Raw genomic sequence first — 27848 nt, forward strand, 5'->3', positions numbered from 1 at the left:
CTGAATATTGCTGTGTCTGACCAGGAACACAGTATTGGGAAGCCTGTTCTGATAACGTAACATTTTCTGTAAGAGTAATCAAATTTTCAATGGGGGGGGGAGTTTGACTCACTGCGAATTTCTTCTGTGATCTCGGCAAGAGGTGAAATTCTTTCAGCAGGAATTTCCCCCATCAGGGGGGCAGGAGCTTCTTCTTGTGGAGTTGGCATGGCATATCAGACTTAATTAATTAAAGCAGAGCCATCCGTCTGCTTCCATGTCACAGATAGTAAAAGTCCGTTTGAACCTTTACACCCGCGGAGGTCAATGGATTTAAGAGATCCAATCAGTGGTAATCAAAACAAGCATTTCTTTATTATAAAAGTAGAAAACAAACAATGTCTTGGTAGACAAAAGAATATAAACAGCTCACATAATGGCGTCTGGAGAAGAAGAGGGAAAAGCAGAACATCAAAGCAAACAGGACAGAAGTGATATAGGAGGATATGACATGGAATATGGCAGTGATTAATGACAAGGCACACATGTTAACTCTTTAATTACTGAATGTCTCTGTGGCTGGCAATATTCAGCATGACATTCAGCACCATTAGTAGATTGTCACCTACCTCTTTTTTTTCTGAGCCTTGGTGATAGCATGACTTCAATTTTGGAGCTACTTTATTGAGGCAGCCGGGAGAGGGCATCAGCTAAAAAGGTTTCCTCCCAGGGAGATAGCATGTGAAATTAAATTGTTTGAATTATTAAGCCCATCATACTTGTCTTGGGGATAATTTTCTGGTGTTTCAAAGTCTTCATACTTTGAAGTGGGGCTTACTTCCTTTCAGAAAGTGTCTCTACATGAGGACTAGCACATGACGTTAGCCTCCTTTTCCCAGACTGTTGCTTCAGAATAAGGAGCTTCTCCAGCATATATCACTTTATTATTGTTATTATTATTATTATTATCATTATTATTAATTACATTTGTATGCTGCCCTTCTCCAAAGACTCGGGGCAGCTCACAGGATACAAAAACAGTACAACAAATCTAATTAATTAAAAATTGCTACTAAAATCCCATATATATTAAAATCAGTCAGCCAATTCATTCACAACCACACATTACATCTTGTAAACAGGGGAAGGGGGCTTGATCTAATTGCCCCATGCCTGGTGACATAAATGAGTTTTGAGGCTCTTGTGAAAGGCGAGGAGGGTGGGGGCAGTGTGAATCTCTGGAGGGAGCTGATTCCAGAAGGCCGGGGCCACCACAGAGAAGGCTCTTCCCCTGGGCCCCACCAGACGACATTGTCTAGCTGATGGGACTCAGAGAAGGCCAATTCTGTGGGACCTAACCAATCACCAATACTTTGAATTGTGTCAGGAAACCAGTCGGCAACCAGTGCAGTCCACGGAGTGTTGGAGAAACATGGGTGTATCTGGGAAGAGCCATGACCACTCACGCGGCTGCATTCTGCACGATTTACGATACCTGGTATAGCAAGTGCAGGAGTTTGTTAATTAATTGCATGAAGACTGCAGACACCCTTAGAGCCCAAAGGGCAGCATTCAGAACTCAAAAAAACCCTAAGGAGCAATTGAAAACTGTTTTCCACTCATCTCCTTCTTTAATGCATACCCAGTAATATGCTTTTCTTAGATATCATTTGGTCAAGATGGTTTCCTGGGCTAGGTGGAAGAGCATGTCCTTAATCAGTAGCATTGGGTAGATATTTTCTGTGCAAATTGCATTTAGCTCACTGAATCTACACATAGACGGAGAGACCCACCCTTTTTCTCCTGCAACAATACAGGTGCTGCCATATATGTCTTTGCTAGTTTAATGTGTGGAGGCTTTCCCTACTACTGAGCCATCCAGTTGGCAGAACACTACAGGGACCCTAGGTTCCCTGAGACACTTCCTCAGTTTTTTCACTATGCAAGGACTGGCTATAGTCGATCAACCTCTTTGACTGTGAACATCACTCTTTAGGTATACCTCATGGGGCGTTGGGCACATTCACAATGTCAGATCTTATGGGATGAACAGAGACAAGTGCAAAAAGATTGTCCTATAAATATAAGGCACAAATCCATGTGAGATTTTATAGATGACAACTGGGTTAGACAGCAAAAGAAATTCCTGGGACATTTTTTTTTTACCAAGAGTATAACTTTACTGAAAATTCCATATGGGTACAGAAATAAAATATATTCCAATATATTCTCTCCCCCTTCCTGTTACTGTTGTCTGTTGCGAGTGGGGCTGTGTAGTGAGTCAACCATGACAAGTGTGCTTGTAACACACCTCAATTCTGTGAGCTGCATTACTGGGCTTATGAATAATCAATGCAGCTGACAGAATTGAGATGTGTTATAAACATACTGTGATGCACCCAAAACTGTTTTTGCTGTCATACCCTGGACTAACTGTATATTCTCAATGGTCTTCAAGAGCAGCAGAAATACTTGCAGCAGGCAATTGTTCTCTTGGATGGTTAGGGTAGCCATCCTCTCTGACATAAACATAGCAAAGGTAATTGCTCTGATCCATTCTTTCTTCTTGTCTTGCAGTGGACTCTCAAGACAGCTTGTTGGAAATCACCTACCCATCAAGTGCCCTGCCTGTTCTGTGTGATCCCACTACCCCTATGCCTGAGGACACCCACCTTCTTCAGCCTGATAACAGCTTCTCCAATGTTTCCAGTTCTCTGGGCAGCCCTTTAGGTAGGAGTGACTATTTGGTGAAGCTGGAATGCTTCCATTTCCTTCCTAGTATAGACCCTCCTTTGGGTAGCCTGGAGCTCATCAAATTTCATGAGTCTGGTATTGCCTCTGAGTATGAATCCAACATGGATGAGAGCGAGGAGTGGGACTCATGGGCCCAAGAGGAGCCGCGTCACCTGCTCAATGTCCTGGACAAACAGGGGCTAGGAGATAGCCTGGAAGATGAGGTTGCCCTTTGAAAGGAATATGAAGTGTCTTAGGTCTGATGATATCTAAAATAATGTTTACATTTCCTTTTAATTGTCTCAGCAAGCATGTCTACTTCTATTTTCTCTTCTGAGTACAGATTCTTCCTGTGAAAGAGTGAATTTTTGGAGGAATTATAGTTCCTGGTCCATACTATTAGGCCACTTGAAAAACTGTTCTTTTCTACTGACAGAACAAATATTACCTCAGATTTCCCACATCTCTTATCTTCCATCATTTTAGAGCATTGGAATCTCAAAAATTTAGCTTTCTTTTAGAAAAGCAGTTTTGAGAATGAAAGGATAATATTGAAAGTGCATGGATAAAAACCCAAAGCCAGCAATGTTAGTGAAGAGGTTACAAGAGACTTGGATACATTTTTTCAGTGTACAGTCTGCCTCTCCCCTCTCTTTGCCTCTCCCCTGTAAATTATGCAAGTCAAGAAGTGTATTTCATTTGCCTGGTTTTCAAAATGACATGAGGAAAGAGAACATGTTGCATACAATGTGTCTGATTTGGTACAGAATTGCCTTGTTTGTATTGTGCTGCCTTCTGTGAGTAGAATATGTAGAGTCCTGTTCTTAGCCAAAACTTTTCAACTTTCTTGCCTTTCCTGTTTAAGCCTCCCTATTTAATCTTCAGACAGGATCAGTAACCGCCTTATGTCTATAAAATTTGAAGAAAATGGATCAGCTTTGATCAGATTACATGTGGATAAATTGTTTAATCTGACATCCATGTCCTTTTGAAATTTGAACCTGGTCATTCATGAATATGTTTCAGAAAAGGCTCCCCCAATTCCAAAAGAATAGCTATAGTATTTTGTCTTTGGAGTAGAAAGTCAAATCAGTTTCTTCATTGTCCATCTCAAACAAATGTGAGCCTGACACCTTAGTGAACCATCTTGTGGGAGTGATTTATTTGGTTTATTACAATTACAATTTATTACAATTTAACATGTGTAAATGTGTCTGCTTTTATTTGGTCACCTGCTGCCATGCATGAACCCAGCTATATCTTATATGCAATTAGGTTTAGCACAGCCTATCATCTATGTCTTCTCCACATAGTAGAATCTGTCCCATATAACTGGATGCTGATTGTCTAGTAAAGACTTTGCTCTCATAATTGTGTGGCTGATATGTAATTTGCATATAGCCCAAATACACAAGTGGCCTTTGTGCCTACAGTGGATGTGGAAAAGGGTTAAATTGGCATGTGAATTTCCTTTCTAGTTTGTATTTTAATTCAAATGATAAATAATGTTGTTTAGTGCTTGCTTTATGTTATGGCAGTGTGATAAATTCACCTGGATCTATCCTTTGAAATGTACCCAAATTAACTTCTTAATCATTAGCAGTTAAAATATTTTCTGCTTGATATTGTGATTGCTGTTTGGGAATTAAGACTGTAGAGCTTGATGTCTATGATGTTCAGAACTGAAGAAGCTTCTTGGATGAGAAGTGAAACGTCTTCAAAGAAAAAAACAGAAAGTCCAGTTGCCTGCTGAAAAAGCACTTTGGGGACACTGTACAGCTTACTTTTGTTCAGAATTACTTTCTGAAAAATGGATCACTAGATTTTTAGTTTTAATTATAGTGACTTTAAAAATGCAGCAGTTAGGTAAAGATGCAGAAGAGTTATGCAATATCAGATGACAGGAAAAGAGCTGATGTAATTCTAATCTACAAAAGGAAGGGGGGTGGATCCAATAAATTACAGACTAATACAGTGGGGGGGGGGAGTATTTAGTCAGACACCAATTGTGCAAGTTCTCCCACTTAAAAAGATGAGAGAGGCCTATAATTGACTTCATAAGTAGACCTCAACCATGTGAGACAACATTTATCTATCTATCTATCTATCTATCTATCTATCTATCTATCTATCTATCTATCTATCTATCGATTTGATTTGTATGCCGCCCCTCTCCGCAGACTCGGGGCGGCTAACAACAGTAATAAAACAGCATATAACAATAATCCAATACTAAAAACAGTTAAAAACCCATTATTATAAAAACCAGTCATACATACAGACATACCATGCATAAAATTGTAAAGGCCTAGGGGGAAAGCGTATCTCAATTCCCCCATGCCTGGTGGCAGAGGTGGGTTTTAAGCAGCTTACGAAAGGCAAGGAGGGTGGGGGCAATTCTAATCTCTGGGGGGAGTTGGTTCCAGAGGGCCGGGGCCGCCACAGAGAAAGCTCTTCCCCTGGGCCCCGCCAAGCGACATTGTTTGGTTGACAGGACCCGGAGAAGACCCACTCTGTGGGACCTAACTGGTCGCTGGGATTCGTGCAGCAGAAGGCGGTCCCTGAGGTAATCTGGTCCGGTACCATGAAGGGCTTTATATGTCATAACCAACACTTTGAATTGTGACTGGAAACTGATCGGCAACATGAGAAAACACATCCAGAAAATCACATTGTCTGATTTTTAACGAATTTATTTCCAAATTATGGTGGAAAATAAATATTTGGTCACCTACAAACAAGCAAGATTTCTGGCTCTCACAGACCTGTAACTTCTTCTTTAAGAGGTTCCTCTGTCCTCCACTCATTACCTGTAGCAATGGCACCTGTTTGAATTTGTTATCAGTATAAAAGTCACCTGTCCAGAACCTCAAACCGTCACACTTCAAACTCCACTATGGTGAAGATCAAAGAACTGTCAAAAGACACCAGAAACAAAATTGTAGCCCTGCACTAGGCCGGGAAGACTGAATCTGCAATAGGCAAGCAGCTTGGTATGAAGAAATCAACTCTGGGAGCAATAATTAGAAAATGGAAGACATACAATACCACTGTTAATCTCCCTTGATCTAGGACTACACGCAAGATCTCATCCCGCGGGGTCAAAATTATCACAAGAACAGTGAGCAAAAATCCCAGACCCACACAGGGGAACCTAGTGAATGACCTGCAGAGAGCTGGGACCAACGTAACAAAGGCTACACTACGCCGCCAGGGATTCAAGATTCTGCAGTGCCAGACATGTCCCCCTGCTTAAGCCAGTACATGTCCGGGCCTGTCTGAAGCTTGCCAGGGAGCATTTGGATGATCCAGAAGAGTATTGGGAGAAGGCCATATGGTCAGATGAAACCAAAGTAGAACTGTTTGGTAGAAACACAACTCATCCTATTTGGAGGAGAAAGAATGCTGAGTTGCATCCAAGGAACACCATACCTACTGTGAAGCATGGGGGTGGCAACATCATGCTTTGGGGCTGTTTCTCTGCAAAGGGACTAGGACGATTGATCCCTGTACATGAAAGAATGAATGGGGCAATATATCATGAGATTTTGAATATAAACCTCCTTCCATCACCAAGGGCACTGAAGATAAAACGTGGCTTGGTCTTTCAGCATGACAATGATCCCAAGCACACCACCAGGGCAACGAAGGAGTGGCTTTGTAAGAAGCATGCCAAAGTCCTGGAGTGGCCTAGCCAGTCTCCAGATCTCAACCCTATAGAAAACCTTTGGAGGGAGTTGAAAGTCCATGTTGCCCAGCGACAGCCCCAAAACATCAGTTATTTTTCAGTCCAATCACATCTACAAAATAACATATCATCAGTCTGAAAATACATTACAACAATTATTTCTTTTAACTTTGGTATCCATGATCCATCCAATGCTGCCTTCAATACAATTTTTTTTCACAAACATTTTTATTTTCTCACCAATCACAGTACAATGTAAAGTACCAACAACATCAAATTGCTTAAATACATCAATAATTCAATTTTAAAAGTTATGGTATATAAATCCAATGCTACCTCCTTTACTTTTGATATCTGGTTAATAAATAGCTGCTCAGATTTCTTATATTATATTAATATGCTATTTGCTAAAACATCTTTTAAACTGATCCAAATTTTAAATGCCTCAAGTTAATTAGGCTGTAGTATTTCAAATTTCTCCACATCTCCTCCATTTCAATTTTCATATATATTTATTAACCCTTTTTATTAGTAAGTGCCCATTTAAAAAGGAATTTTTAAAATAAATAAAACATAAAAATAAAAACACCAATACCTTCCACTATATAAATCAAGGGGAGAAAGACCAATTAAAATATCAAAAATTCACCAAATTAGCCATATTGTAAAACCTAATTAATAATAATTCCTTTATATAGGAATCATAAAAATGTAAACATAGAATTTAAAAAATAAAGAGGAAAAAATGAAATAAAATAAAGAGGAAAATATATAGAAAAAGAAAAAAAGAAGAATGAGAAAAGTACTACTGAAAAAATAGGAAGAAAAAGAAACAAAGCAAACCAAAAAAAGAAGAAGAGGGAAGAGGAAGGAAAAGAAATCTTTCCTCCTCCTCTCACCAACTTCCCAAAATAGCTCACCATCAAAAGTTACCAAACCTTAAAGTTCATCCATAAACCACTAAACTCCTCCATCCCAGTCTAAATCATAAAACAATAATTCTAATTTTAAAAAAACATTGATCCAAACCTTCCTAATGCCTATATCTAGTGAAATAATCACGTCCTACTCTAGTTTTATCCTTGTGTACTCAACGGAATTTTCATGCCCTATCTCTGACTATATCGCTGCAACCCCAGCGGAATCCTCATACCCTAATCATATCACTGCGAACCTCCTGCCCTATTCCTTAACAAAAAAAAGAAAGAAAGTAAAAAAAGGAGAGGAAAAAAGGAAAAAGAAACCCCTAGTGACCCATTGGAATCAAATTCCAAATATATCGCTGCATAACCAGCGGAATCTTCATGCCCTACTCTAATTGTATTGATTCAAATAGATGAAAAGAAAAGTTCCCCTTCCTCAATCCAACCTTTTTTCTAAATTGTGATCTGTAAAATCTATAATTCTGTAAGTTCTAAATTCAATTATTACCACTGACAAGATTTCTTTTCCTTAAAAAAAAAAGAAATCAAGCATGATCTTCTATTTCCAGGTTTCTTATAGTTTGAAACAGTAAATTAAATATCTTAATTCAATCTCCCAATATTATCTGCAATCGTTCAATTCATTACTAAGCCACCTCAATTAGTTCCATTATACTCTACTTGTATTGTTTCAAATAATTTTTTTTAAAAGTTCCCCTTCCTCAATCCAACCTTCTTTCTAAATTGTAATCTGTAAAATATATAGTTTTGTAAATTCTAACTTCAATAATTACTACTGACAAAAAAAAATTCCCTTAAAAGGAAAAAAAATCAAGCATGATCTTCTATTTCCAAATTTCTTAAGTTTGAATCAGTAAATCAGCAGAGGAAATCACCAACCCAGCAACAAGAGCAGACATGTCACCTCTGCACTCTCCCGCACCCACCCTGCAACCTACCACACACATAAAGAACAACACAGAGAGTGAGAGAGAAGATACACCAACCATGCACACAGAAGTCACTCCCCGAACAAGCATAGATGAAGACGGAACTGAATCCATGGTGTGCTGCAGTTTGTGCTCCATGTACTCACTCCTCCCCTCGAACCTCCAAAACTTTACCTGCAACAAATGCAAACTCATCCAGCTACTTGAGGAAAAAATCGAAAACCTAGAGAAAAACCTAACAACCCTGAAGCACCAACATCACAACGAGAAAATCCATCAGACTCCCAACAAAACCAACACCCCAGAGGAGCTAAGCCGAATCCACGCCCCAGAAGCAGTAAATAGCTGGACACACATCACCCTAAGACGAAAAAACAAGCCTCCACCAACTCCAACCCTCCTCCTCCCAACCCCACTGCCTACAAGCAACAAATATTCAGTACTCTCGGAACAAGAAAACCTGCAAACATATGACAAAGAACCACCAAGAACCAAGCACAACACAACTCCACCAAAAGCCTCAACAACAGAAGCTAACCTCCCTCACCCCAAGCCAGCCAAAAAGAAAAGGAGAGTACTGGTAATTGGAGACTCAATCCTCAGGGGAACTGAGCCTCCCATCCGCAGACCAGACAACCAATCTAGAGAGGTGTGCTGCCTCCCTGGAGCTAAAATCTCTGGCATAACTGAAAACCTCACCAAAATACTCAAACCCACGGACTACTACCCACTATTGGTGATTCATGTGGGAATCAACGACACAGGGAAAGACATGAACCAAATTATGAAAGACTATGACCACTTGGGCAACACAATCAGAAAAACAGGTGCTCAGGTTGTTTTTTCCTCCATCCTCCCCACTAGAGGACGACACCCCGCCAGAGAACGCAAAATCCCGCAGATAAATCACTGGCTTAAAGGATGGTGTCGCCATAAGAACTTCGGCTTCCTCGACCATGGCCTGCACTATCTCCAAGAAGGGCTTCTAGCAAGCGACGGGCTACACCTCACTAGAGCGGGGAAGAACCTCCTAGGCAACCGACTAGCCCAACTCATCAGGAGGGCTTTAAACTAGCTCTGAGAGGGGAGGGTGACCAAACTATACGACAAAACACTGAACAAAACAAGGAAGGGGAACGGGACAAGCCTACAAACAAACCTGAGATTAAAAAATTTCTACCTGCAAACAAACACAAACATCTAAAATGCCTGTACACGAATGCACAAAGCTTGGGAAACAAACAGGACGAACTGGAATTATTAATACACGAGGGCCAATACGATCTAATTGGAATCACAGAAACCTGGTGGGATGAAACACATGCCTGGAACACACAGATAATGGGTTACAACCTCTTCAAGAAGAACAGGTCAAACAAGAAAGGAGGAGGTGTTGCACTATACATCAAAGACCACTACACTGCCACAGAACTACATCCAACCAAAGATGATAACCCCCTAGAAATCATATGGGTCAACATAAAAGAAAAAAAGAGCAACACCACAATTGGAGTATACTACAGACCACCCAATCAAACAGACACAATGGACGACCTCTTCACATGCCAACTAACAGACATATGCAACAAACACAGCACGACAATAATGGGGGACTTCAACTACCCAGACATCAACTGGAAAACTAACTCAACACCAAGCGGAAAGTCTGCCAAATTTCTTTCCAGTCTAGCTGACAACTTTCTAACCCAAAAAGTTGAAACAGGAACCAGAGGGAATGCTATATTAGACCTAATACTAACAAACAGGGAAGAAACAATAGAGGGAACAGAAGAAGAAGGGAAACTGGGAGAGAGCGACCATGTCATCCTCAAATTCAACATAGTGCAATCACTAGCTACTATACCCAACACCACTACAGTCCCAGACTTCAGAAAAGCGGACTTTAACAAGCTCAGAGCGAACCTTGAACAATGCCCCTGGAACGAACTCTTAGAAGGAAAAACCACTCAGGAAGCCTGGGTGATCCTAAAAAACAGCATCATAGACGCCCAAAACAACGCAATCCCCATGAAAAGGAAAAACAGGAAAACCAAAACTAAACCTGCATGGCTAAACAAAGCCCTCGCAGATGACATAAAAGGAAAAAAAGCTAAGTACAAACAATGGAAAGAAGGACTCATAACCAAAGCGGAATATCAGCAAACAGCCAGTTCCTGCAAACAAAAAATAAAAACAGCAAAGGCACAATATGAACAACACCTTGCTAGAGGGGGAAAAAGCTGGTGAGGTGGGATCTGTGTGTGAATTCTTGCTTCTGTCTTCTAGACCCCCCCCCACCTCACCGGCTTTTTTCTCCTCTCGCGCAGCGTGGAGTTGTTGGCTGGCTCCTTTGCTTGCACGCGAGAGGGGGAAAAACCTGTAAGCAAAGGAGCCAGCCAACCACTCCAAAGCCACGCTAGTGGGGGGAAAAGCCAGGGAGGTGAGGTGGGAGGGTGTCAAGAAGACAGAAGCAAGAATCCACCCCCACCTCACCGGCTTTTTTCTTCTCTCGTGCGCAAGCAAAGGAGCCAGCCAACAACTCCAACGCCGCACTAGAGGGGGGAAAAGCCAGTGAGGTGAAGTGGGGGGTGTCAAGAAGAGAGAAGCAAGAATCCACCCCCACCTCACCGGCTTTTTTCTCCTCTCGCGCGCAAGCAAAGGAGCCAGCCAACAACTCCAATGCCGCGCTAGAGGGGAAAAAAGCTGGTGAGGTGTGTGTGTGTGTGGGTTGTTGCTTCTGTCTTCTAGACACCCCCCCACCTCACCCGCTTTTTTCTCCTCTCGCACGGCATGGAGTTGCTGGCTGGCTCCTTTGCTTACGTGCAAGAGAGGAAAAAACCTGTAAGCAAAGGAGGCAGCCAACAACTCCAACGCCGCGCTAGAGGGGGGGAAAGCCGGTGAGGTGGGGTGGGGGATGTCAAGAAGACAGAAGCAAGAATCCCCCCGCACTTCACCGGCTTTTTTCTCCTCTTGCGCGCAAGCAAAGGAGCCAGCCAACAACTCCAACGCTGTGCTAGAGGGGAAAAAAGCTGGTGAGGTGGGGTGTGTATGTGGATTCTTGCTTCTGTCTTCTAGACCCTCCCCCACCTCACTGATTTCCCCCCCCTCTAGCATAGCGTTGGAGTTGTTGGCTGGCTCCTTTTCTTGCACGCAAGAGGGGGAACAACTGTAAGCAAAGGAGGCAGTCAAGAACTCCAACACCGGCTTTTTTCCCCTCTCATGCACAAGCTACCTCAGCCGGGAAGAGGCAATAGCTCCCTCACCCGCCAAAGCCAGCAATGCCTGCCAGGCTCTCGCGGGCGCCCTCTTGTGGTGACCTTTCAGTCACCCGAGTATAACCCGAGGTCGGGTTTTTCAGCCCATTTTTCAGGCTGAAAAACTCGACTTATACTCGAGTATATACGGTATGTAACCATGTCTCTGCAAAATTCCTTACTCCATGATTGCTGTTGCTGTTATCATTCATGTTTCCATTCCATAGTTCTTTCTCCCACTGTAGCACCAGATGTAAATTCAAAACTGTCTCTACCAGATAGAATCCAACATATACAAGCTTATTCTATTAGCCAGTTATTTTAAAATGTCTCTGCAGACCTTCTCTAGTCCACGACAATACCAATGTCATCCACTCTTCATGAAGCTAAGAAAATCACAAAGAAAATCCATCCTTGCAAGATACACAACCAATAAACAACCATTTGTTAATCCTCTATTAGCTTCTTTTACCTATAGTAATGCAAATCCTGGATCGCAATGCAATAGCTCCTTGGTGGGGAGGAGAGAGATGGCAGAAAAAATTGAAACCAATATGTCACTTCCTTAAATGCAGAGGGAAATAATTCCGACAAGAAAAAAAACCAAAAAAAGTCCAAATCTCATCCGAATTGAAGCCAAGTTCCAAATTTTTTATAGCCTTTATAGCTCTTCCAGACAGAAGAGAAAATATTGGGCAATTTGCTGAGTCGAAGCTTTTGCTGCACGCCTCCATTATTGAGCAGCTGCTACAATACCATTTTTGGCTTTTCTTTTTCATTCGTAAACAATTCTCTAATCTTTTTAAAAATCTTTTAGCATTCCATTCTCAGCAGCACACTGCTAGGTACTTCTTCACTTCGCTTATGCTCAAGCTTTTTTTCTCTTCCAAATGTTATTGGTCTTTTTTCATCTCCTGCATTGCGTTCCCTTCCCGTGACTATTGTTGGCACAGACATTGCTGTCTGGCCGATTTCGCACCACCGCCAGCGCAAGACAAGCCAGTTCATCCAATGGGGGTTTGCTGACCCCCCAACCGGACTGCCAGCAGCGTCCCCTACGTCACCTCCCCTTCAAGGAGGTGAGGGCTCGGTTCAGAAGAACCGAGACCCCCAGATGGTGGGGATTCGGGGCTACCCTCATGAGAGCAAGGGCAGCTCCGTGTTGTCATGGCCATTGACCATGCCCATTCCCTTCATTTTTGCTGGCACTGCTTTGAATCCCAGTGAGGGGAGCCTCAGGGGAATCCCCGCACTTCAGCTGACAACGGAAGTCCGGAGGTGGGGTTTTCCAGTGAGGGGAACCTCAGGAATCCCAGCACTTCGGCTGGCAACGGAAGTTCAGAGGCAGGGATTCCCAGTGGTGCAAGGCAAAAGGAGTGACTTTTGGGATGGGGTTGCACGCATTATTTGCTTTTACATTGATCCCTATGGGGAAAATTGCTTTGTCTTATGAACTTTTCATCTTACGAACCTGGTCATGGAACGAATTAAGTTTGTAAGACGAGGTATCACTGTACTTATTTTCCACCATAATTTGCAAATAAATTCATTAAAAATCAGTGTGATTTTATGGATGTGTTTTCTCATGTAGTCTCTCATGGTTGAGGTCTACTTATGATGTCAATTTCAGGCCTCTCTCATCTTTTTAAGTGGGAGAACTTGCACAATTGGTGTCTGACTAAATACTCCCCCCCCCCACTGTAAATAGCTGGGAAAATTCTGGAAAAGATATTCAAGCACTGCATTTGTAAGCATTTAGAAACAAGTGAAGCTATTACTAAAAGTCAACATGGGTTTATTACAATCAGTTTACTTGGAATTCAGTGAGGCATTTGACAAAGTGGACCACAGCCTACTTCTTAATAAACCAGAACAATCTGGGATATACTGCATCACCACCATCTGAATACATATCTGCACTCAATGTCTAGTCTTCATTGGAACTACATCTAAAGAGAGAGAAACATGCAATGAAGAGCCTCAAGATTCTGCCCTAGGCCCAGTGTTCTTCAACAACTTCATAAATGATTTAGAAGGAGAACTCATAGAATTTGCAAATGACATGAAGCTGTGGCAAATATCTAACACTTTAAGAAGGTAGACACAAAATTCATAAGAATCTTGACATACTTGAAAGTGAAGTCCTACCCAACAAAATGCTATTCAGTGGTGAGAAAAATAAGACCCTATATATAAGCAAGAAATATCAAATGCACAAGTATACTGTACCTGGCTTAACAGTAATAACCGTAAGAATGATCTAGGTGTCCTAATAGACCACCATTTAAATATGAGCCAACAGTATCCTACAACTGCCAAAAAGCTAATGCAATCCTAGGTTCCATCAACAGGGATAGTTTAAAGACCACATAAACTGTTAGTACTGCTTTATACAACACTGGTAAGACCCACTAGGAATACTGCCTCTAGTTCTGTTCAGCATATTGCAAAAATGATATTAATACCCTAAAAAGAGTGCAGAGAAGAGCAACAAAGATGATTAGGAATTTGGAGGCTAAAACATATGAGAATTAGAATTAAAATATAATAACAGAGTTGAAAGGGACCTTGGAGATCTTCAAGCCCAACTCCCTGCTTAGACAGGAAACCCTATCATTTCAGACAAATGGTTGTCCACTTTCTTCTTAAAAACTTCCAGTGTTGGAGCATTCACAAGTTCTGTAGGCAAGTTGTTCCACTGATTAATTGTTCTAACTCTCAGGAAATTTCTCCTTAGTTCTCGATTGCTTCTCTCTTTGATTAGTTTCCATCCATTGCTTCTTGTCCTGCCTTCAGGTGTTTTGGAGAATAGATTGATTTAATGAACCCCTTCAAGTTCATTAAAGAGAGATCCAATCTAAAATTAAGGAGGAATTTCCTGACAGTTAATCAGTGAAAAGGCTTACCTCTGGAAGTTGTGGGTCCTCTATCACTGGAGTTTTTAAAAAAGTGATTGGACAGTCATTTGTCCAGATTGATATAGTATCTCCTGCTTGTGAAAAGTCTAAACTGGCTCTGTGCAAAAACTGAACATTTTATTTGTACTGAATAGTGGAAAATACAGTGGTACCTCATCTTACGAACGCCTCTTCTAATGAACTTTTCAAGATACGAACCCGGTGTTTAAGATTTTTTTGCCTCTTCTTCCGAACTATTTTCACCTTAGGAACCCAAGCAGCTGCTGCTGGGATGAAGGGGTTTCTTTCCCCCCCTTTTTTGAAGAAAGAAAAGGGAGGGGCAGCTTGGAGGGGTAAAGATTTTGCATGCTTGCAAAAGCAATGAAACGTTGTCTTTTTAAGAAAGAAAAGGGAGGGGCCGCTTGGAGGAGTAAAGATTTTGCATGCTTGCAAAAGCACTGAAACGGTGTCTTTTTAAGAAAGAAAAGGGAGGGGCAGCTTGGAGGAGTAAAGATTTTGCATGCTTGCAAAAGCAATGAAACGTTGTCTTTTGAAAAAAGAAGAGGGAGGGGCGCCTTCCTTGCCTTTCTTCATTCCCACTCACCCTTTAGCCTAGCCTTGCTTCTTCCACCCGCCCCCTTTAGCTGCTCCTCCCTGCCCTCTGTTCGCCTCCCTTCTAAAGTTTGGGATTTTCCTGAAGGATTTGCATGCATTATTTGCTTTTACATTGATTCCTATGGGAAACATTGTTTCATCTTACGAACTTTTCACTTTACGAACCTCCTCCTGGAACCAATTAAGTTCGTATGATGAAGTACCACTGTATTCCAAATTACACTTCTGTATATAATTATGATTGGTGGTCAATGGCAGTGGCATCCCTTTCTTTATTCCTATTTTTATCATTGGCAATACCTCAAACTGAAACTGAGGTTCAGTAGTGGGCCATGACAGAGAGCCAAGTATCTTTTTCAAAAATTGTCAAACAAATTCTGCTTTGCTTTCCTGCTTTAATTTGTCAGCTGTGTCATTTCATTCACAAAACATCTCCTATTCTTAAGGAATTATTATCTTCAGACTTTCTAATTGGAGTAGGATTAGCAGCAATGGCAGGTCAGAAATTTCTGGGCATTTTGTATGTTCCCAAAATCAGCAAATGCTGGTTATAGAATGTGGCCAAATACAACTCAGGTGGCCTCAAACATTCAACAGATGCCTGTTGTGTTTTTCCATTAACCTAACTATAACATTATTTATATTTTGGGTGAGTTGAAATTACTGAGAACTCTTAAAGAGAATTATGGAAGAGGTCACTTGCAAAATAGTTTTATGAATATCTCCTGGAGCAACTTTGGATTCTAAGGAATTGTGGGAAGTTTGAAAAGTGTAGTAACTGACTGAGGGATAAGAATGGAAGTGTTCCTGGCTTTAAGAGCTTGTAGCCATGGCAATGGACATTATCCTGCCTAACCTGAAATGGGTATATGTGAAGATAATGCAGGTGAAAATAAAGCTTTTCCTTTATGTTGCAATATGTGTGTGGTGGTGGGTATTCTCCTTCCTCCCTAAACTCCCCTTGCTTTCCTCTGAAGGTCCTATTTCAGAGATCCAGGTGAAAACCTTGGGTAATGACCCAAGAACAAGCAGAATACCCACATCTTTCATTTCCTTTCCTTTCTTGTTTGGTGTGTAACTTCAGCAAAACCTCTTTGTTTTTGTTTTGTTTTTCTAAATTAGTTCCCCCTGAAGCCCCAAAATACCCTAGTATCCAAAAAACATTTAAATTACTATATATCAAAGGAATATATCGAATTAAATCAGCTTTATTGTGGCATCACATGAATGGGAAGTAGAGAGAAAATAGCCGATTCCTGCATAGCTAAAACAGGAGCAGATAAGCCATAAATTAAGGCTCATTCTTAATTCATCAGTTGGATTTTTAGGAATGCAACTCAGGGAGAAAGTGCCTTCTGAATGAATTAGGTGGGTGACTTATTTCATCACCATTATCTTTTATCCTGCAAACATAATTGAAAGATAGAAAGATAGCACTGTGGCCTCTGGTATCAGACAACCATGGGAGAGGAGGAAGGGCTATTTCCAACTCCTGTGGGTTACCTCTCAGGCCAGGTCCCATTATGAAAAATAGATGGAGATGGGACACTAAGAAGATGAGGCTGCAAGTAGCAAAAGTTAGATCAATCGATGTAGCAATGGCATTCTCAGCAGTGGTAGTCACAGATACATTAGATGAACATATAAAAAGAATACCATCATCTCTACTCTAGCAGGCTTCCACCTACGCACTTGGAAATCCAGAACTGAATCCCTATGAGTGTCCCAGGTTGCCTGTCTGGTCGCCTAATATTAATATATTTTTATAGTGCATGTATTTTTTTCAGAAATCCCCCTGGTATTTCTATATCTCTTGTGTTCTTTTGCTAGATCAGTGGTTATTATGGAATTACTTTCTCTGTAAGTGCACTTAACCCCAGGGTTGTGATGTTGGCTTTTGCTAAATAAATCTTCCTTATTTCTAAAAACTGTTGTTTCTTCTTTCTTTGCTTCCTTTACTTTCTCTGTTCTTTGCCTACCTGCTTTTTTACATTTTGAGAATTGAATCACAAAAAGAGATGGGTGATTTGTTCAAGGTTCCTAAAAAGCTGCAGCTAGGGCATCTTCTGTAGAGAAAAGCTGCATGGGAATAAATGGCTAATGCAGCGGTGGGCTACTAGCTGGAACGCTAAATTGCACTTGCCACCACAGTTCGTAAGTGCTTGTGGGGCCAGCGCAATTTTGCTTCTGCACCTATAGAGGTAGCAAAATCGCGCACGGAGCCGCAGGTGTGCCCGTGTTTCAGCAAGGTTTTTTTGCTTCTGCGCATGCCGAAACACAGATGTACCTGCAGCTCCGTGCACGATTTTGCTACCTCCATAGGTGCAGAAGCAAAATTGCTGGCCTTGCAAGCACTTATGAGCCGCCGCGGCGAGCGCAATTTAGTGTTCTGGCTAGTAGCCCGCCACTGGGCTAATGTTTCAATAGAGAGATAAGTCAAAGAGAAATATCAGCTTTGTATCTCCTATAAAGCAACTTTCTTTCACACAAAAAGTTTCCTATAATAACCCCCTGCCACAAGGCACTTACTAAGAGTGGCAGGTTGGATTGCATGAAATTATGGTAACCATATCAGTATGATCAGTCTTGTCATGTTAGACTGGAAATCCTCCTGGGAGACTTCAATTCATTCAAACTGATTGATTCCTTTGTTGTATCAAAGCAAAAACTTCTCCATCCCTCTTTATCCAACACTCAAGTATCCAGAAAAATATGGAGGCTCAAAGCTATTTATAATATTTTGGTAAACTAATTCCACTAGACTGTAACATCCTGAGTTAGTCTCAAATGCAGACAACATCTCTGACCAAATTTGGGGTGGGAACTGCACTGCTACGGAGAGTCCAACATGGGTAATACTTCAGCCTTATTGGCAGGGACTGAGTTAAAAATTAGCATATAAACAGGTCCTGCCCCTTAGCTGCCCCAGTGGGCCAGTCTTAAAAACTCAGTCGTAGTGTAGGGACGCTGAGTTCTTTCTCTCTTATCTTTTCAATAATATAATAAATTTGTTTGTCTTTTTTTTTCTCTCCCTCTCTTACAGGAAGAAGTTTCATTATGGAATTGAAGAAATTGGTTTTTATGAGGCCTCTACCCTGCAGTGCATCGCCTCCTCCCCCCACCTTCATCCTCCTTACCTGGATTTCAACTGTCTCCCTGTTGGGGGCCTCTGCTCTGTGGAGCACTGCCCCGATGCCAGGGACCCACGATCTGGGGTCACTGCCCTACGGGGCACACCTAGGAAGACCAAACAAAAGGGGAATCAAGATCCTTCCCCAGGCCTCCACGTTGCAACGCATGCCTCTTCGCACCCCCCCTCCCGGATCACTCATAAAGATATGATGAAATTGCAGCGCTGAACAGCTGAGTCTATAGAACAGCGCGAGGGGAGCCTTTGGAGCTAATTAAACCAGCGGGGGTCAAGCGCAGGCCGCAGGATCAGCTTCCATGCCATTCAGGGTCTTGGTTTTCCTTTTGTTGGGCCTATCTTTTCCTAGAGAGTCGTGCCCGCCATTTTGAAACTGGAAGTGACACAGCAAATTGACCTGGGCCTTCCTGTTAGCCGACTAGCAGGGCAGCCACACCCTGGGAGTCTGATTGGAGGAAAACAAGCAGGCGCACTCATGGGCACACTCACAGCCAATGTTCCCTCTAATTTTTTTTTGGTATGGGAGGAAAAGTATAGTGTCTGAGCGGCAGTCCCTTCAGGACTGGGTGGCATAGAAGTATAAGTAAGTAAGTAAGTAAGTGGAAAAATCCCTTCTTTTTATTAAAAGAAATTAATAATAAAACAAAACCAAAATCTATTACTATTAAAACTAAACATTTCTCTTTTTTCTCCCATTTTTTCTATCATTTTTCTCTCTCTCTTCCTTCCTCTATTCTCTCTCTCTCTTACTTTCTTCCTCTCTCTCCCTTTCTCTCCTCTCTCTCTCTCTTTCTCTCTCTCTCTCTTGCTTTCTCTCTCTCTCCCTTCTTCTCTTCTCTCTCTCACTTTCTCTCTCTCACTCTTTGTCTCTTTCTTTCTCTCTCTCTCACTCTTTCGCTCTCTTTCTTGCTATCTCTCTTGTTCTCTCTCTCTTTCTCCCCCTCTTTCTCTCTCTCACTTTCTCACTTTCTCTCTACCTCTCCTTTTCTATCTCGCTCTGTCTGTTGCTCTCTCTCTTTCTCTGTCAGCGAAGCGGCTGTGAGAGCACTTTCTCGGAGCACTTCAGGAACACCTGCCCCAAGATGGCAAGCGGAGGAGGAGAAAACCGGAGAGAGGGGCGGATTGGGGAAGGAAGGACTGGCCGCAGGAGAAGAGACTGAGGGTGGGAACGAAGGAGGCGAAAAGGAGGAGGAGGAAGGAGGTGGAGGAGGTGACTGGAGGGAGGGAGTGAGTCCCTGGAGCAGCTAGCAGTGAGCTTCAATGGACTCAAGGGTGGGGGGGTGTGGCTTCCCCGATCCAAGGATCCAAAGGAAGCTCAGCTCGGGGGTGGGCCCAGAGCAGCAGCAGCAGCAGCTGCCTACTCTGCCCTGCGCTTCGGCCGCACCGGGGCCAAGTAAGTCGAGGCTAGGCCCGTCGCCCCCAGCTCCAAGGGGCAGTCCCCAGCGCGGGGCCTGGGTGGCGGGCGAGCATCGGGAGGGCCTTGCCATCGACCTGGCCAGGGAACAGCTCCCCTCCCCTCCCCGCGATCTGGGATGGCATGGCATTTGAAAAACGCGCCATTAAGCCCTGCAGAGCTGCTGCTGAGGAGGAGGCGGAGGAGGAAGAGTGAAACACCGTTTTGCCTGTCTCAGCAAAGACCTGGTGGTGGTGGTGGTGGTGGTGGTGGTGGTGGCACGCAGTGGCAAGGGGGGGCCTCTGCCATCCTCCTCTCTGAGCAGCCACAGAAAAGCGTGCGCCAGGCATCATTTTTAGTGCACTCCAACCCACTGCGCAGCTTAGAGGGAACTATGCTCACAGCCACCATTTTTTAGCTCATTTCTGCCGGTGTATTTATTCAAGCAGCTTCATATTATCGTGTGTGTGAGTACTGCAGCTAATCATGGCTGATCAAGCACAACAAGGCTCAGGGGAGGTGGCCCTTCCGATGATACAAAATCCAAGCCAAAGACAAATCCCAAGGGGCAAAATCTAAGTCCGGGGGCTCCTCATCTTCCTTAGCCCTCATGGAGACAGAAAAAGGGAATCAAGGCCCTAGAGGGGCAACTGGAGGCTGCACAAAAACAGGCCACAGTCCCTTCTCCAGTTAATCTTCCCTCAGGGCAGCATTTAAGCCTATTAACCTCAACAGTTCCACCAGCTGTGCCAGAAGAAACAACATCTGCATATGATAGAGATTGGTCCCCTGAGAGACAGGGCATCCTGCTACCTCAAGTGGACCTGGGCCTACCTGCTCAGACCTGGCTTCAACCTCAAGGCACTCAAAGATCCCGGGCATCATCGGCCATGTTTACCCCTACAGCAGCTGGCCTACGTGCCCCCCAAGAGGCCTGGCAGACTATGTCTCCATCCATTCAGGAGATAATTGCTACAGCCTATTCACAGGGAATTGCTGCTGGGGTACAAGAGTATGTCATACCCACCCCAACTCGAGCTGAGCACAGAGATGTGTGGGCAGCCCTACCTCCTACGCAGTCTCCCCAGGACTCTTTCAATGAGGACCCTGGGCTTCAAGAAACAGGGAGCGAACCTGAGGATGATCTCTCTGAGGATGAGGCCACCACCACGGAACAGCCAGCCTTCACTGGCTTTTTAAAGCCTAATCTATTCCAGATCCTTTTACACAAGGCCAAGCAGACCCTGGCTTTGGACAATGCCACCCAGCCAGTGCAACCTTCAGTGGGCATCCATCCAGCCACCCAACTCCTCACAGAGCCTCAAAAGGAGTCCCTGCATCTCCATCTTTGTGGACAACGTCAAACATCCCTGGGAGCATCCAGCAGTGGCAATAGACCCAACAACCTCTGAGAAAAAAATTACTCCTTTGATCCTGAAATGGAGGCACTACTCCAGTTCCCAGCTGTGGATTCCCCTGTGGCCAGCCTGGTTTCTACCACCTTAGTGCCATCTGATATGGCAGATGGCCTGAAACCCGATGATAAGAAGGTGGAAACCCTGATCAAAAAGTCCCATCAGACCTCCACCTAGGCCCTCAGAGCAGCATCAGCAGCTTCCTTCTTCAATAGAGCATCTTTCTTATAGCTTAAAGACATGCTCACTACGTTGGGTCCGGAGGATGGATGTCTACGCCAGGACATTAATAAACTTTTGGCAGCTACAGAGTTCTCAACAGATGCCACCTTGATGGCAGCAAAGTTTGCAGCTCGCTCCTTACCAGACAACATCTCCTCCAGACGCCTACTGTGGCTCCGTTCTTGACAAGTGGATACCAAATCAAGTGGAGCTTGGCATCTGCTACCTTCCAGGGGACAAAGCCGTTCGGGGAATCCTTAGACTCCGTCCTCATTGAGGATAAGGATAAAAAGAAGGTACTCCTGAGATCAGCCTTGAGAAGAGGCCGAAGGAACACCCCATGTCAACGAAGGCAGCCCTTTTGGTCTGATTCTTCCCCGGCAACATCCCAGGCATATAGGTTGTACCAGTCAGGGACTTACAACCAATCCACCTATAGGGCTGACAGATCTGTCTTCACAGATAGAAACAGACAGTTTCAGCAGGCCAGGCGCCCCTTCAAGAGCAACAACACCAGGGGCTACTGTAAATCCAAGTGACTCGCCTGGTCACTCTCCCATTGGAGGCCGACTTCAAGATTTCATCGCCTCCTGGGAGTCCATCTCTTCAGATGCCTGGGCCTTGGAAATCATAGTCCAAGACCTCCGGTTAGAGTTCATTTGCCCTCCACACACACACACACCAGATTCCTGAACTGCCTGACAGTAATCGACTCTCAGAAGCTCCTGCTGGACATCGGGGCTATTGAGCCTGTACCAACCAGCCAGGAAGGCCAGGGCTATTATTCAATTGTGTTCATAGTGCCCACGGCCTCAGGTGGTTGCCGACTAATCCTAAATCTCAAACAATTGAACATTTATGTCCACTACCACTGCTTCAAAGTGCACTCACTGAAAACGATCCTAGCCTCCATCCGCAGCCATGATTGGTTAACATCCATAGACCTCAAAGAGGCTTATCTACAGATCCTGGTCCACCCAGGCCACAGAAAGCTTTTTTGTTTCTGTCTACAGGACTGGCATTTTCAATACAAGGCGATGCCATTTGGCCTATCATCGACACCAAGAACCTTCACAAAGATCCTAAATGTGTTAACAGCAGACATCAGAACAAGATCCATATGGCTGATGGCGTATTTGAACAACATCATCCTTCTGTCCAGAAGCCCGCAACAGGCAAGGACAGGCCTCGAAAAGACCATCTTGACACTACAGAGACACGGCTTTACCATAAATTACCAGAAAAGCCATTTTATACCAACCACACGTCTTCCACACCTAGGTGCGATTATAGATACTTAAGACTGCAAGGTGTACCTCTCTCCAGATCACCAGGAGAGGATCAGGACCATGGTACTCCAGGTGCAACAGCACAGGAGACTACCACTAATTTTCCTATCCCAACTGTTGGGGATGTTTGTATCCTGTATCGACATCATCCCCTGGGCCCGGCTACACACCAGGCCACTGCAGTGGTTTTTGCTCCTGTTTCAAAGAGCACGAAGCAGCCACTCCAGATATTTATTTATTTATTTATTTATTTATTTATTTATTTATTTATTTATTTATTTATTTATTTATTTATTTATTTATTTATTGTTAGAGTTGGAAGGGACCATGCGGGTCATTAAGTCCAACCCCCTGCCTAAGCAGGAACCCTATAGCCAAATGGCAGTCCTATAGCCAAATGGCAGTCCAATTTCCTCTTAAAAATGTCCAGAGTATTGGAGTTCACAACGTCCGCTGGTAGGTTGTTCCACTGGTTGATCGTTCTGACCGTCAGGAAGTTCTTCCTTATTTCCAGGTTGAATCTCTCCTTGGCCAGCTTCCAGCCATTGTTCCTCGTCCGGCCCTCCGGTGCCCTAGAGAATAAAGTGATCCCCTCCTCTCTGTGGCAACCCCTTGTATACCTGTAGACTGCTATCATGTCCGCTCTGGCCCTCCTTTTCTCTAGGCTATCCATGCCCAGTTCCCGCAGTCTCTCTTCGTAAGTCTTTCTCCAGAGTTTCAATGTCTTTTTTGAAGTGTGGTGACCAGAACTGAACACAGTACTCCAGGTATGGTCTGACCAGGGAATAGTAAAGTGGTATTAAGACTTCCCTGGTCTTGGAGTGTATTCCCCTGTTGATGCAGCTTAGGATTGTATTGGCTTTTTTGGCTGCTGCTGCAAGTTGTTGGCTCATGTTTAGCTGATTATCCACCAAGACTCCGAGATCTCTTTTGCAGTCGCTACTGCTAAGAGGGGTTTCTCCGAGGCTGTATGTGTGTCCAGGTTTTTTTTTACCTAGGTGAAGGACTTTGCTCTTGTCGATGTTGAACATCATTTTGTTGGTGTGGGCCCACTGTGTTAGTCTGTCCAGGTCTTTCTGTAATTTGAGCATGTCCTGATCAGCCCACAGGTCCTGCACTCTCTCTCCTGGTGGAGGTCCAGAATCCTGCAGCAGGGCTCCTCCTTCCTGATACACATGGAGGTGACAATTACCACTGACACAAGTCTCTTCAGCTGGGGAGTGTACACAGACACTCAAGTGGACTCTCAGAGGTCAACATCAACCTGCTACAACTGTGGGCAGTCTCCCTGGTCCTTCACCACTTCACCCACCTTGTAGAAGGCCACCATGTCCTTATCCTAACCGACAACGTGGCCACACATTCTCATATCAACCACCAAGGGGGAATGAGGTCAGGCAGGCTCATGCAGGAAGCCCAGAGACTCTTCAACTGGGTGGAACCAGGTCTAATTTCCCTTTGAGCCGAGCATATCTCAGGCATGTCCAATGTGGAGCCTGAATCCCAACCTGTTTCATGACATTGTCTCCAGGTTCAGAGCACCAGAGGTAGACCTGTTTGCAACACACCTCAGCAATCAACTACCAAGGTTCTTTTCCTGCTTCCCATCTCCGGGAGCAGAGTGCATCAACGTACTACACTCCCCTTGGCCGGAGGGGCCTCCTGTATGCCTTCCCTCCAATCTGCCTCATCCCCAGGGTAGTGGCCAAGATTCTAGGGGAACAAGCAGAGGTCTTGTTAGTGGCCCCCCATTGGACCCGATGCCCTTGGTTCCTCGATCTCATGGATCTGTCAATTTTGAGTCTATGGCAGATTGCCTATCACCGGATGTCCCTCAGCTGGGGAAGATTCTACATCCAGACCCCCAGTGGTAGAAACTTGCCGTATGGCACTTGAGGGGGACCGCATGAGAAGAGAACACTTACCATATAAGGTCATCTCCACCATCCAAGCGTCGCGTAGACCATCTATGACACGCATTTACCAGGACACCTGGGCAGCTTACTGCACCTTCTGTAAAACACAGAGCGTTGACCCTCAGTCTTCCTCGGTGGTCCACCTGCTATCCTTCTTACAAACTGGCTTAGACAAGGCATTGGCACCAAACATGCTGCACAGACAGGTCGCAGCTATAGCTATGGTGCTTAGACCCGACCACCTTTGGCCTATTTCTCATCACCCATGGGTCAGGGACTTCCTCAGAGGAGCATCCAACCTTTGCCCTCCTACAGTCCACCGCTTTCCTACCTGGGACCTGTCTTAGTCCTTCAGGCTCTTATGGGCCCACTGTTCGAGCCGTTATGCCTGATTTCTCTGCGGCTTTAAGATGGCTCTCCTAGTAGCCATTACATCGGCCAAAAGAGTGTCAGAGTTGTCTGCCCTGTCAGTGAGACCAGACTTGTGCATCTTCCACCCCGACATGGTAGTCTTATGCCTGATCAAGTTTAATATGGCTTTTCATCACGCCCAAGAAATAATGTTACCTGACTTTTCCACTCATGGGGCCCACCCTTCAGAGTTGCGATGGCACAAGCTAGAGTTTGCAGAGTGGTGAATGTATATGTCCGCCAAACAAGTCCATTCAGGAAGACGGAATCTATGTTTGTCTCCTTCTTTCCTTCATCGCTGGGATCCAGAGTGTCATCCAAGACCATCAGCAGGTGGATTTGATCTTGTATAATTTCAGCACACAAGTCAAGAGTTACCCCTCTGCCTGCAGGGATCATGGCCCACTCCACCAGGAGTGCGGTAACCATGGCTGCATGGGCTACTCAGGCCCCTCTTGAAGAGATTTGCCAGGCAGCTACCTGGGCTGCCCCTACCATCTTCATAAAATACTATTGTCTGGACTCTTATGCTTCAGCGGAAGCAGCCTTTAGACATAGAGTGCTGCAAAAGGTGTGCATTGTTCCTGCACCTCTGGTCCAGCCTTCTCCTGCCCTAGATAAATGAGCTTGGGTATATCCCAGTTGGACTCTCTATAGCAGTGCAGTGGAGAAGAACCATTGAACTTACCTGAACGGTCTCCTCGATGCACTGCAAGGAGAGTCCAAACCCTCCCAGCTTTGAGGCCCAGAGTTACAAGGTTTTGGGGTTATTGGTTTACAGTTGAAGTTTTTTTCCTTGCATATTTGTGGTTAATAAATTTGTCATTTTTTTGCATTATACTACTCCTTCAATTTTAATTGACTGGCCTAGTGGGGCAGCTAAGGGGTGGGACCTGTTTATATTATTATTGTTATTGTTATTGTTATTGTTATTATTATTAATTAGATTTGTATGCCGCCCCTCTCTGTAGACTCGAGGCGGCTCACAACAGTTAATTTTTAACTCAGTCCCTGACAATAAGGCTGAAGTATTACCCCTGTTGGACTCTCTTTGCAGTGCATTGAGAAGACCGTTCAGGTAAGTTGAACGGTTCTTTTGAAATGCTGATACATTTCCCCCATTACAGTGATGGCGAACCTTTTTATTCTTGCGTGCCAAAAATGGGAATGACAGCACACAAGACCCACCCACACACCACACTGTGCAAGAGCACATCCCCATACATGTGCCCCCTTGTTGGGCTGTTTTTCACCCCCAGGCTTCCCTGAAGCCTCTGGAATGAGAAAATGGCCCAACGGGCAAACCGGAAGTATGGAGAAATTGACGTTCAGTTTGCACATTGGGCCATTTTTCATCCTCCAGAGGCTTCAAGGAAATCTCCTGAAGCCTGGGGAGAGTGAAAATGGCCTTCCCCAAGGCTGAAAATCAATTGGCCAGTGCATGCATTTGCACTGCAGCTGGCATAGGGCAACACCTCATGTGCCCTCAGATATGGCTCCACATGCCACCTATGGCAAGTGTACCATAGATTCACTATCACAGCCCTATTCTATGAAAACCATTTAATGAATTTCATTATCATGGAGGGAGAATAAATATTTCTTTATAAGGAAGCACATTCAACAGGATACAGAAATAGAGTAGCAGATAATGTATAAGCAACCAGAATGTGGCTGGACTAATTGAATGTTAACATACAACAGATGCCAATATTTTAACAGGAGCGGATATTTAGTAACCAGAAGTATCCAGCTTCCACCTCTCCCTTAATGGGGAAATGTAAGAGAAATGATAGTGTCCAGCACTTTTGAAGTGATTCTGAGAAATAAGACTCTACAATGAAGTGACTCAAGATTTCTTCAGAATGAATTTAGGGAGCTTCTAAAGTTAAAAGCAGTTATTCCTGTATAATAGAAGACAGAGGTTTCTGTGCTTAGACCACAGTAAACCAGGAATCGAATACTTTTCTGCTCATAAAAGGTATCAATTAAACATACAGGAAAAGAGTGTGATGCTTTCTTTTACTTTTTGTAAGAAATCATTTTTAATTAATCATTTGCTCCATTCTTTCAAATGCTTAAATCTTGAGAGTTCTTTTCTTGCAGTGTAAAAGAGAAATAGCACAAGAAGAAAATTACTCTGAAAATTCAATTGCATTATTGATATATTTGTCATAAATTGCAGTGAACTCTCATGTTTTCAAACCAAGTTGTCCTTTCATGGTTCCCAAAAAGAAGTTAAACATGCAAAGTGCTGTTAAAAGGATGAGAAATAAAGATCAAGCAGAAATACAATACAAAAAATGTTTTAAGAGCTGTTAAAAATATGCTATTTTTCAATGAACACGGGTTATGCTTCATATTTTCAGGCAATCATTTCAGAATAGGAATATTATAAAATTCTTACTAAATATTTGCAGATTAAAATCTGAAGCTATATGAAAATGTAGACAATGTTAATATAGTAAAATACTGATGTTCTCCATAACCCTCCATCTTAACAATATACACAGCTCAAAAAAATAAAGGGAACACTTAAACAACACAATCTCAGCACCGGCTCAAGGTTGACTTAGCCTTCAATCCTTCCGAGGTGGGTAAAATGAGGACCCGGATTGTGAGGGCAATAGGCTGGCTCTGTTAAAAAGTGAGTCTAAGGAGAAGGGCGGCATAAAAATCAAATAAATAAATAAATGAATAACTCCAAGTAAATCAAACTTCTGTGAAATCAAACTGTCCATTTAAGAAGCAACACTGATGGACAATCAATTTCTCATGCTGTTGTACATATTCAACTTTGTACAGAACAAAATATTCAATGAGAATACAGTGATCCCTTGTTTATCGCGGTTGTTACGTTCCAGGACCACCTGCAATAAACCAAAATCCATGAAATAGGGACAATACCGTGTTTCCCCGAAAGTAAGACAGTGTCTTACTTTCTTTTTACCCCCAAAAGCCCCACTACGTCTTACTTTCGGGGTATGTCTTACATTGGAAAAAATAAGACCCACC

At 43.6% G+C, this 27848-nt stretch overlaps 1 protein-coding gene across 11 annotated transcripts in view; it reads left to right on the forward strand.

The window, feature by feature from the left end:
* The window catches only part of LOC139164552 (carboxyl-terminal PDZ ligand of neuronal nitric oxide synthase protein-like), a 230310-nt gene that overhangs the window by 151661 nt on the left and 50801 nt on the right, over nucleotides 1-27848 (forward strand). For 9 of the 11 annotated variants that reach the window (XM_070746840.1, XM_070746843.1, XM_070746838.1 and 6 more), the window contains one exon: nucleotides 2557-2709. In XM_070746840.1, coding sequence (XP_070602941.1) covers nucleotides 2557-2709 — 153 coding nt within the window. Of the gene's footprint in view, nucleotides 1-2556; nucleotides 4282-25804; nucleotides 25912-27848 lie in introns of those variants that run through there. The other 2 variants (XR_011558634.1, XM_070746842.1) reach the window with 2 other exon arrangements.

Source organism: Erythrolamprus reginae, chromosome 3 (genome assembly GCF_031021105.1).
Source record: "Erythrolamprus reginae isolate rEryReg1 chromosome 3, rEryReg1.hap1, whole genome shotgun sequence".
Taxonomy (NCBI): domain Eukaryota; kingdom Metazoa; phylum Chordata; class Lepidosauria; order Squamata; family Dipsadidae; genus Erythrolamprus; species Erythrolamprus reginae.